The sequence below is a fragment of the Urtica dioica genome, chromosome 10, assembly GCF_054948205.1.
Source record: "Urtica dioica subsp. dioica isolate 48M chromosome 10, U.dioica_male_clone48M_v1_H2, whole genome shotgun sequence".
Lineage (NCBI taxonomy): Eukaryota > Viridiplantae > Streptophyta > Magnoliopsida > Rosales > Urticaceae > Urtica > Urtica dioica.
In genome coordinates this window covers 21,338,762-21,351,611 of record NC_142765.1, presented here as the reverse complement: position 1 = coordinate 21,351,611, position 12,850 = coordinate 21,338,762, and the positions used below count along the sequence as shown (strand labels likewise).

At 29.5% G+C, this 12,850-nt stretch overlaps 1 protein-coding gene across 1 annotated transcript; it reads right to left on the bottom strand.

The window, feature by feature from the left end:
* Positions 1–2,517: 2,517 nt before the first annotated feature.
* On the bottom strand, positions 2,518–6,309 carry LOC149383971 (uncharacterized protein At4g15970-like). The gene is made up of 5 exons (XM_089627964.1): positions 6,265–6,309; positions 4,951–5,304; positions 3,177–3,652; positions 2,896–2,959; positions 2,518–2,549 (listed from the first exon to the last, which is right to left on the bottom strand). The coding sequence occupies exons 1-4, from the start codon at positions 6,307–6,309 to the stop codon at positions 2,917–2,919; spliced, it is 918 nt and encodes a 305-aa protein (XP_089484090.1). The 3' UTR covers positions 2,518–2,549; positions 2,896–2,916.
* Positions 6,310–12,850: the final 6,541 nt, after the last annotated feature.

Below are 12,850 nucleotides of genomic sequence, written 5' to 3'. Positions count from 1 at the left end.
TGGTAATAAGTATATAAGAAAGCTGATATTTAGTTCAAATATTTATCAAATTCTTCTATATTTTTTCATATGACATTAGAACTTGTCGCTTCGCGGCACTAATTCATAAAACTTTTGCTTCCGGAAAGCCTCCATCTGGTACCGCACACGCCATAATTTAAACTCAGAGAGACATATTTGATAAATAAATAAAAAATATAGAATTTAAGAAAAAAAAAAATTAGGGGCGTGTAAGAAATTTTTGTTTTCAAGGGAACAAATAGTTCAATATTATATAATTTTGAACTAAAAATATAAAACAAATAAGGATAGAAATGTAATATTTAAACGTTCAGGGGCAAAGCACAAATGCAGAAGCGACACAATATTGAATGACTATTTTATTAGAACGCATTTATATCATTTTTTTTTTCGTTTATTTTAGATTGTATCAAATAACCGAGATACATTTTGGGTAGGTCATGATAATATATAGTTTCCATTCTTATTATCCGTAGTTTCTTATTTACTTATATATCGTTTGATCGTTATATTAATATATAATATCCACACTTTTATTAATATAAATTATTTAAAATATTATGAACTCTATTAGTATTAATACTATTATTATAGAAATCTTGAGACTGAAGTGAAGCCGCAGTGAAGTTGTGTGATACGGGAATGTGAATTCTCTTTTTGTTTTGCCTATTGAACATACCACATTTATTTAACTTTACTTTTCTTTTTTGCAAACCCATACCCTAACTTTCTACGTAATAATTACTCAGCAAATGATACTTTGAAGGCGCTTGTCCAATGAAGTATCTGCTTTTATTTTTTTAGCCTTCCTTTTATTTATTTTTTTATCATTCCCTTCTTTATTTTCTACAGTCTTCCAAGATCTTATTGTTGATGTTATGGTTAAAGCATGCAAAAGTAGGTTCTTATATTTGACCTCATCTCAACTTTTCAGAATCTGTAAACCAATAGCAAGAGAAAATAAAAAAGAGTAGGAAAGCCATATAATTAGTTCCATTTCAATTTACCCAATATATATATATATATTATTTTTACCACTTTTTTATATTGGGTAAATTGAAATGGAACTAATCATAAACTGAATATTGAGAGAATCAGTAGCCCGCCGATAGTGATATCAATCTGGACAATGTACTTCAATAGTAAAAAGTAATTCACGATCACTTTTGAGATTAATTACCATGGTTTTGGTTGCTACTACATGACTAGGGATCCTATACATGACTATCTTTTCCTTCTATGTTTTTCCTTCATTTACTTTCTTGGATCTCAACATCATTATGAGATGTTTGAATATCCTTTCCTAAAAAATCCAACATGAGACTTTTTTCCCAACGCTCAATACAAATTGGGGTGCAAATATGTGTTCATAAATCATAATTGGCTCGGATTCGTGAACCAATATGCATGCCTATGTATTGAACTTCATATGATTAGGAGGGAAAAAAATGATAAGAACTGATTTTAGGAAGGAAATTATTGAAAAAAAACATACAATTTTTTTTTTTTTCTAAAAGTTAAAATATTATGAGTAAAATTTATAATTCTTAACTGTTGTTCGTATCTCTCTCGTCGTTCTATAATTTAAAAAAAAAATTGATAGGTCGTACATAGCCGAAGAAACTAACAATGTACCACCAAATTTTAACATACCAATACACAACAATTAGAGCCCATAATAAGTGCTCAGGCATTTAAAACTCCGCCATTAGAACGGTTTCAAGCCCAACCTCTACACTAAGCCGTGTAACTAGGCCATGTAAGCTGATTTAGATAACAGCAAATGTGAGCTGATTTAGATAACAGCAAAAATGTGAGCTGATTTTTTTTTTTAATTTGAATTTGTACTTATAAATGTGGATTAATTTCATTATAAATACTTTTTCACATTGAGTAATACCTCAGTAATGTTGAACCCTACTCTAAATTATCATTCAAAAATTTATAATGATTATTTTGATCACTCTTTGAGAATAAACTTTCATTCGTTTGACTGATTTTGAAAAATTTGTAACTAGTTAAAACTTCTCGTAACAAGGAATTATAAGAATCACGTTAGATTACCTAGGGAAATACCATTTTCCCAACATTAACAATCTAGGCCTATACATCAGCAAAAAAAAATCACCTAGGCTTATGTGTAGTGTATGTGAGCCTCACTTAAATTATTCCCAGAAAATGAACAATCAAGCAATTTACTGCCATTTTCCCAACATTAACCACGCAGGCAAATACTTTCCGATCGGTATTTATTATGTAAGTTACTAAACTAATTCCGGCGGCGAAAGATGGATGATAATCATGATATACACCTTTATTTCTATAATTAAAATTTGAAACAAAAAGTACGCAAAATAAGGTGAGTACATCCACACGTCAGCAACAGTTTGCATTATTTACCACAATTTATGATGTCAAACTACCTCCACTGTTAAAGAAGATATTCCTTGCTCAGAAAGCCGTTCCTCCAAGTGATCTTTAGCAAAAGAAGAATTATATGAAACAATCAATGTATCTGGATATTTAACCTGTAATAGAAGCAGCAAAATATAAACTAAGAATGCTGGCTAATAGTAATATTGCTTTATATCAAATTGTTTTAGGAATGGATTATCTATTACTTTATTAAAATATATATACCAAGGACATATATGCCCCCCCATAACTTTTGAAAATTATTATTTTTTATTTAAATTTTAATTAATTTTTATATTTTAAACCAAAATTGTATGATTTTTACTGATTTTTTTTTTCAAATTTTTCCCAACAAACTACAATTCCTGACTCGCTATATATATATATATATATATATATATATATATATATATATATATATATATATTATATGTATGTATATATATATATTAATCTTACCTCCATGATACGGAGAGAGTATTAAAGCTTGGATTTATGTTCATTCATGCGTTGGAAAGATGTACTTGACGCCCATGAAATTTAAACCACAATAAAATGTCAGGAACTAATAACTGTAATAAAGCACATTTATATACTATATATATATATATATATATATATATATATATATATATATATATATATATATATATATATTTGTCAATATACATGGTGAACGTTTTATTAGATTCCTTGTGCATTTGTTTTTTTTAAATTGAATAGAATTATATACCACGTACCTGCAATTTTGCGGAACACTCCATGTGCTCTTAGGATTCAAAGGCGTCATCGACGAAGTAAATCTTTTCCAATCCTCTAGTAAAATTGCGAGATCATTGACTTTGTTTTTAATACCGGCACAACAATTTGCGTGCATTGTACACACCTTATTGAGATCGCGACTCGGCTCACAAAACCCTCCGAAGTAAGTTGTGTCCAAAAATCTTATCTTGAGCCCTATTTCTTTTATGAAGGGGTAAAATTTAATCTTGTTGAAAACATGTTGGTTGGCTTTTCCCGAGTAGTTCAATCTTGCGGAGTACCAAAAATTGTAAAATTTAACTGTTTGCTTGTTCGATCGAACATAAATAAACCCTCCATTTGGTAAGTTATTTAGATCGTAAGAGTTTCCGTTATAAAAATCACACGCAATTTGGAAATCTGCCCCCGGTAAAAAGAGGTTAAATGGATTGCGTAGCCACATTATGTCAGTGTCCTGTTCAAAGTAAGGATATAGTTAGTGGAAATTAATTGAAACATTTATTCGAGCACTAAAGTGGTCCACCAATATTGTAGCCATGCCAAACATTTTAATTATTGGCTTCCTAAGGCGCCATATTGACATTAATCTGTCTAATAAGTTGCATCCAGGTAACTATATATATATTAATATACACACACATGTATATTGCATGGAATCCAAGCAGAGAGTAGCTACAGTGGGCCAACCCCCCCTTAAAAAATTATTACACTTTTTGCCAATTTTTTTTTTTATTATTTGTTGCTTAAAAAATTTACAAATTAGTTCCTCATGAACTTTGTTTTTGCACATTAAACCCCGATAACATCGTCATGGATTCCGTGGAAATAGTAGTTAATTTCTTATTCTTAGAATTCGGGTGTGTTTGAAATATGATTTTGGAGAGAGAGAGAGAGAGAGAGAGAGAGAGAGAGAGAGATATATATATATATATCTACTTTCAAATTTTATTTTATTAATATCTTGAGCGTTAATTTTTAAAGTGTTGGATAAAAATGTCGTTGCAAAAATTGGTATCTTGTGAATATAAATAACATTTGAAAACCATGTATAATTTGTAGCAGTTTTTTAAAAAGCTTTTTTTTTTTTTTTTGTAATTTACGTAAAGTAGGAACTCTTAAACACGTCCAAAAACATAGCTATTTAATCCAAATATGTTCAATCTAGCTCTCCCATTATTTTATTTATAAAACCTATATAATAATTAATTCCATATAAATAATTACTATACTTTAAGTATTTATATTATCATCAATTTCATATAAACAATTACTAAATATGAATATATGACTTAATATTTTTGTCAGCTTCTATAGCCCTTGGTATAATAACCCTAGCTAAACCTGTTTCCGCTTACAACAACACTTACTTAAAAAAAAAAAAAACACCTTACCAAAGACCTATATACTTTCAACAGCAACAACTTTTTTTGTGTGTAGTTAAATCACTTAAAAAAAAAAAAAAAAAAAAAAAAAAAAAAAAAAAAAAAAAAGCAACGCCAAACCAAGACTTTGAAAATTAAATAATCTGCGTGAAAGGTAAACATTTGTAGGATAGTTATAATCTGACAGTTAATTTGTTATACCAATTAGTCAAACAACTACTCTAACCAAAAATACCACCCATACTAACTAATATGGCTACAACATTCTAAAAATAAAAAATAAAAAGATAAATTTTAATTAAAGTTATTGTAACTAAAATTTAAATAAATCACTAAATATGCATTTCGGTGTAAATTGGAAAATGATTACCGTGAAAACGAAGCTATATCCCATGTCAAGAACCGAACCCAAAAATTGAATTCTTCTCCACATCATCTTCAAGTAATTTGAGGACATGAAGAAGGCCTCTTCGGTGAAATTGACCCCTTTTGTGTGAAGTTGATAGCAGTGAGGGTGAGAGGATGAACAAAGAGAAAAAGCTTTGTCGTCCATGCAAATCACCACCAAATGCCTCAACAATCCCTGTGTCTCGTTTCCAATCCGAAAGCTCTCCAAGAAAAGGTTGAATATTGAGTTCGGTTCTGCCCATGCATCGTTTAGGGTCGTTATAATCACCGTCTTATTTCCCATCGACGCATTTCTAAGAATGCTATCTAGTTGAAGCTGAAATATGTTGGCTTCTTAGACAGTTTGATTTAGTGTTAAAGATGAAAATGAAATATAAAAAATAATTAGAATATAAAATTGGAGCAAAGTATGGTATTTTTAGTCTATAAATGGGGTGATACAATTTGACCGTTAAATTCTAGTAATTTTTGTCTTTAACTTGAACTTATTTGAACAAATTAACAAAATCTGTTAGCTAGAATGTAATGCTTACATATGACATGTTTATTCACATGTATTTGTAATTTATTTAAAACGTTGGTTTCGGTTTTAAAAGTCCATGATAATACAGGAAAAAAATTACACTATTTAAAGTTTCCAAGTTTAATATAAACAATGACCTCTAGTTATGAAAGCTGATCATGTCTTGACAAAACCATCGAGAATTGCAATATAGCCAATGTTTCATACTTATTTAAAAATTAGCCATTATTTTTACACATGGCATAATTAATTGGATGGATATATATATATATTCTGGGCCAACAAATATTGGTAGTCAATATTTCAAATTTCTTTTTAAAAACAATTCAAAGCATTGTTTAACTTTTTTTCATTTTTTAGACAATCATAAGTTCATAACAGTTATTAAGGAAATTTAGTGGATATATTTGTTGAAATTCCATAATACCATATTTAGTTTAATTAATACATATATTTTCATAATGATTTTTTTTATATAGCTAAATAGCCAATTTTAATATATGAATTTATAAAATAGCCAAGTTTTGTCTTCATTTAGTGAAATAACCAAAATGTACAGTAATTTAATTTCAATTTTTTTTTACCTCAAGATTAATTTAATTATTTGAAAGTGAAAAATTACTTATAATAATCGTCAAAAAATTTAATCTTGACTGTCAAAAAGAATTTAAAACCGTAAATTTAGTTATTTTGCAGGGGAATTTGATAAATCGTATTTATTTTAGATTCATATGTGTTTGTCTTTTAGTATACCAAAATCGTATTCTCTTTGGCCAATATCCCATATTGAGAATTCATTGAAGTTAAACCATTTTTTACACTGAATTTACATTTTATAGTGAAAATGTTCATTAGACATAGTTATTTTCAAGAAGGTTCGATGTTGCAAACTTGCAATGATGACGATGATGATATTGTTCATCCACGTTATTCCCAGTGTTAACCGACAATGTTAAAGTTGAGGAACTCGTTTGAATCTGTTTGAATAGGTTTGTTTTATGTTTCCTGTTTTTACGTTTGATATAAACTATTATAAAGAGCTATAAATTTGAAACCCATTAGGTGCGACATTAGTCACACCTAATGGTATTCGATGCGACAAATGGCGCACCTAATACTTTTAGATGCGACAATTTACTATTAGGTGCAACTATTAGTGAAATTTTTTGTCATCCGGATGAGTATCCGGTACGACATGTCGCACCGAATATGGGCTTAGGTGCGACATGTCGCACCTAATATCATTCCGCACCAGAAATGTGAATTTGTAGTAGTGTATTGTTATTGATTTCACTGTTAGACCCGTTGACATTAAGCATTATAAACTATTATTAACAATTTAATCAGATAAAAAAAATGAGCTACACAATTGGTAGTTATTTTTAACAGCATGATTTGAAGAAGAAGAAGAAGAAGAAGAAGAAGAAGAAGAAGATGATGATGATGATGATGATTGAAATAATAACTAATTACTGAAGTAAAGAAACTAAATGTAGTCAACTAAAATTGTCACTGATATTTGAATATTAATGCACTGAAATGTCAATGGCAAAAAATGTGAGCTATTAAATATCTTTATTACACGTATCTATTTAAAATTTTGTTATATTTACATATTAATTGAAACAACTATAAACCACATATAATCATGTCTGTTATTTATTTGATTGACAAATTCTTTGAAATGAATCGTTATAAACCGTCAAGAACAGATAAATTAGGCTACAAAATAATATGGGAAGAGAGAGAGAGAGAGAGAGAGAGAGAGAGAGAGAGAGAGAGAGAGAGAGAGAGAGAGAGAGAGAGAGAGAGAGAGAGAGAGAGAGAACTAATTTTATTAAATAAAGACTACAAAAATCATGACATAAATCGTACTGATATAGTTTATTAATTTCTCTTTTTTAATTCGTTATTTACTAAATTACATTAAAAACGTGGATTAATGACAGTAAAGATATTATGATATTTTTTGTCTCGTTTATTTTTATTAAGCTATATTACAAATTAATCAAATGTTAAATAGTTTGTAAAATTAATGTTTGCTTGTGGCTACGTTGTAACCAATATTCAACATATCATCGATATATCACCGATATAATCGGTAGTTGGTATTTAAATTGTTATAAAATATCCGTCGATACTCGATATATATATCCGTAAAATCAGATCTTCGATATGGATATTGATATCGATATTTTAAACCTATGTTGTAACACTGTCCTTGAAGAAATCAAAAGGTCATGTAGACCTTCTTTCTAGCTTTGCTTATTTATTTATATTTTTATTTTCTTACCATAAAAATTTACATCAACCCCCCTTTGAACTTTGTTTTGCTTATTAGCCCTCTAATCTAGATTATTGGCTTTGTCCCTTAACCATCAAGGACAAGATTAATTAGCAAAACTAAAGCTGATCACTCTTAATAAACCGATAGATATCTTTAATATTAGTCTTATTTGTTATTACATTATATGTAATCAGATTCAAATCTTCCTAGCGCATATTGTTAAATCTGAACTCGAAATGCAAAACTAAGAACATATATCCTAGAATAGTGATATATATTAAGAGAAATCTGAGTTTCTAACAATGATAAGTATCGTTTAACCATTTAACTGGAATATTTAGAACCCTCACGTATGACGAGGATTACTGTGGTTACATATTAAAAATCAACATGGGAGTTATATTATGATGGTTAGAAACTCAATATAGGAGTTATATATTACCTGGTCAGAAGGGCGAGTTGAATTGAATGGAATAAGTGGAGGAAATGAAAAGGCACGTGACGAGCTGAGAAGAACAAAATAACAAGCCAACGCTATCGCTCCGAACAATACTATGGCTTTCACAACTCTCCTGACCGAGCTTGGATTAGCACTACTACTATTATTATTGCTATTCGTATTAATAATCTCATCATGATCATTATTATTATGTTTACTAACTGAGACTGGAATATAGTTCTTTATGTTTTTTTTCCTCATTTTTTTTTTTTGGGGAGATGCCTTCTGTACTTTCTTTGTCTCTTTAAACTATCATGCCAACTTGAATGTTTACATATACAACACACAGACAAAAACCCAAGTTGGCCATTAGTGTAGAGAGAGAGAGAGAGAGAGAGTTAAACAAGTTACAAATGATTAAAGACCATAAACTCCATTGACTTTGAGGAAAAAAAATACATTTTTTATTATCACTACTACAAACGTTAGAATTCACAACGGTACGCTGTCCCGTTGTGGAAATATTATGGAATCCCTAATTTGTAGTAGTGTATTGACTCTACTAAATAGCATAATTCAATTTTATCCGGTTAGAAATGTCATATTTAAGTGAATGGAAACCAATTAGAGCTTATAAAGGTCGTAAATTATACTTTTTTCATTGTCATTTGATTTTGAGATGAAACCATATGATACTTTAACATACAACATAGTCCATTAAGCCAAAAAATGAGCAAACGCAGAGAGCTGTTATATTGAGGAGACGTATTAGGAATCCAACATTGAAAGTGAATAGAAACTAACAAGAGTTTATAAATGTCATATATTAGTCTTCTCACCGTCAATTGATTCTGATATAGAACCCTGTGATACTCACATATAATTTTTGGAGAATTATATTCGTGGATGGCAAAAATTGCTAGAATACTTGTCTCAGCAAAAATGTATATTTATTGACTTAGATACGACGGTCAGATTATTCATTTAAGAGATGAACTTGGTAGCAAGAAGAAGAATACATAAATAACGAAAGTGATGATGATGGATATGGGAAAAACATCTAGTGTAATTGAGAGTCTCTCCCTTTTTTGTCTTTATGTTTGGCTTTTATATGACTTGATTTTGTTGGTCGTGAGTTGATCAGACCCATGATTTAACAATTACATAATGATAGCAGTAGAGTACACGATTGCATACAGTTATTTATCTTTAATAACCGATTACTTCGTGGTCAAAAGAGTTATTTTGTAATTACATGGTCATGTTTATGTATTTGATTTATTAGTCTCTTTTTAACCATTAGGTTTTTCGGTCATTTCGACTATTTAATGTTAATCATATATTAACTTATGATGTTCGTTTCTAATTCGATATTTTGATATGATACATTATTTATCTGGTCAATCACTATGACGGTTCGGCCTAAAGTGGTCCACCAATATTTTAGTCATCCAAATACTATTAGGTGTATAACCATATTTACAGTTACACATTGCTATATAATCAACGTTTGTAAATCTTAGGTAAATAACCACGTCTTTGTATTTGCACATGTAAATCGACGTAAATACTTCATCTTTTTATTTCAATAAAAAGGCAAATCATGAATGACACGTCATTTTTATGACTATTTCCTTAAGATTTACGAAACGTTGGGTATATAACAATACCAAATGTTTTAATTGCCTAATTAATTAATTTTTTTAATATTAAATGGATTGCTTAGCCGTGTTATATTTGTGTATATAGTTAGAGGAATTTTATTGAAACATTTTGATTGACTAGTTAAAGTGGTCTATCCACATTTTAGCCTTACCAAACATTTTATATATTGACTTCCCAAGGTGCCGTTGACATTCTTTGTGTAATAAATTGCATCTACGTGTGTGTATATATATATATATATATATATATATATATATATATAAGCTATATTTTACTTTGAAAGAAAAAATATATAAAGATATGGCCATAAATATTTAGGTTTTAAAAAAATGGATTTAAGTTTTATGAAAATATTTTTATCTTTCTGATAAAAAAAAATTGGTACGAATGAACACTACTTATGTTTAGAATCCAATTTTTTTTTAAGTTTCAGGAAAAAAAAAAAGGTTTTAAAAAAAAAAACCACGGAACACGGTTTATTGAACAGTGTTTCGTGAGAGGGAATGTCTCTTCTACTTTATATATATACAAGCAATATATGTCCGTGCGTTATTGCAGAATAATTAATATATTTTATTCTGAAAGAAGATATATACAAAGATATGTCCATAAATATTTAGGTTTGGAAAAATGTATTTAAAGTTTATAGAAAACATTTTTATCTTTCTGATAAAAAAAATGGTACGAATTAACACTACTTATATTTAGGGTATAATCTTTTATTTTTTCTTTAAAAATATCTTTCTGATAAAAAAAAAAATCGGTGCAAATATACACTACTTTTGTTTAGGCTCCAATCTCTTATTTAAAAAAAAGTTTTCAAAAAAAAAAAACACGTAATACTGTTCATTGAACAATGTTTCATGAGAGTAGAGGATCTCCTCTACTTATCAGAAAGATAAAAATATATTCCTCACGTTTTGCTGCGAAATAGTTAATATATTTTAATTTGAAAGAAGAAATATATAGAGATATGTTCATAAATATTTAGTTTTGAAAAAAAATGTATTTAAACTTTTATAAAAATATTTTTATCTTTCTGATAAATAAAAAGTGCGAATAAATACTACATGTGTTTAGGGTCCAATCTCTTATTAAAAAAACGTGTAAAAAACAAAAACAAAACACTGTTCATTAAACAACAGTGTTTCGTGTATTTCGTGAGAGAGGGAGGACTATATATATATATATATATATATATATATATATATATATATATATATATATATATATATATATATATATATATATATATATATATATATATATATATATATACACACACTATGACTAAACAAGAAGTTCATGGCCCAACTGAAAATTAAATTCCAAAACTACTAATTTTGAAATATATGTGTAACATCTACATATGTGGATAAGCAAGAAGTTCAAGGACCGTGTTATTTATTTTTAAAAAATAACTCTTTTTAAAGTAAATTATTAAAGGATTCATTAGATATATAGTTATATTTATATTTTCACATTACTATATACCCAACGTTTCATAAATCTTAAATAATAGTCACGGTCTATGTATTTGCACGTGTAAATTGACGTAAATACATCATCTTTTTCTTTCAATGAAAAGGAAAACCAAGAATGTCACGTCGTTTTTATGACTATTTATCTAAGATTTACGAAACATTAGTTATTAGCAATCTCAAACGTTGGAATTGGGTAATTACTTTTTTCTTTAATTTCAAAAATACTATTTTTGAAATATATGTTGACATCTAACAACTTGACACGTATGTACATTGAAAAATCTGGAGTATTCAGAGAATATATGTAACGCCTAGAATTTTTATTTCTTTTTAAATGCTATTGATATTATTTATTTGTTTTTATTTTTTTTAAATGAAATACTCGAAGATCACGCTCGAGTGACTGATGAGTGCCCTGTAATATTGTAATATATTTTATTATAAAAAGATAATTATAATTATTCTTATTTTCTATTTTTGTAATTTTATTATTAAAATATATAAGGAGATCAAATATTTTATTTGACCTTTTCAAATCTGATCATAAGATACAGGAAAATTGACAACAATAATACCAATTGTTTGTCAATTACCAAAAATCAACAAAAACTCAAATATTGACACATCTAATACCAAATCGATCACAAACTAAGTTGATACTAAATGTGTCAATAATTGAGTTTTTGTTGATTTTTGATAAGTGACAAGCAAATGGTATTATTGTTGTCAATTTCTCTAAGTTGAATCCCGATACTTTCTAATTAGTTATTGTGTTCAGTTTTCAAAACAAAAACCTCATCGTACACGCGTGGTGTATATATATGCATACTACACTGTGTATTTTGTTTTTGGGAATGTTTTGACGTACGCCGACTCTCAAAAGTAAGCGTTCACTGTTTTTCTCGCGCGGGAACCTTTGGGTCTCGCCTTGGATGGGCGAGACCAGGAGAGGGGTCACCCGTGTGAGGGCGGACCTCGCAATTTGGTCGGTAAGGCGGGGACTTGTGTTTTGCGGGGCTAGCGAGGCCTACTCTTGGGCGGGGCCTTGGCGAGGTCCACGAGACCTGCCTCTGATGGCTAAGTCTCGCTCGTAGCTTACGGGACCTGCCCTTTGGGTCGGTTCTCGTCTATGGCTCGCGAGACCTGCTATGATGGTTGGGTCCCGCTTGTAGCTCACGTGACTTGCCCTTTGGGTTGGGTCTCGCTTGTGGCTTGCAGGACAGGTCTCACCTTTTTCTGGCGGGACCTCTCTGGGTCCCGTCTGAACCTGGTCGGAGTCTAGTCTCTCGTGACGGTCTGGAATAATTTCATTCCTCGTACTCCATCGCGTTTTGTCCTTTTCCGAGGGCAAGTTTTACCCTACAACACAATTTAATATCATTTTCACATTATTAATTACATAGGCAAACACATTCCGATTGGGATTTATGTAAATTCCGATTGGGATTTATGTAAATAAACCAC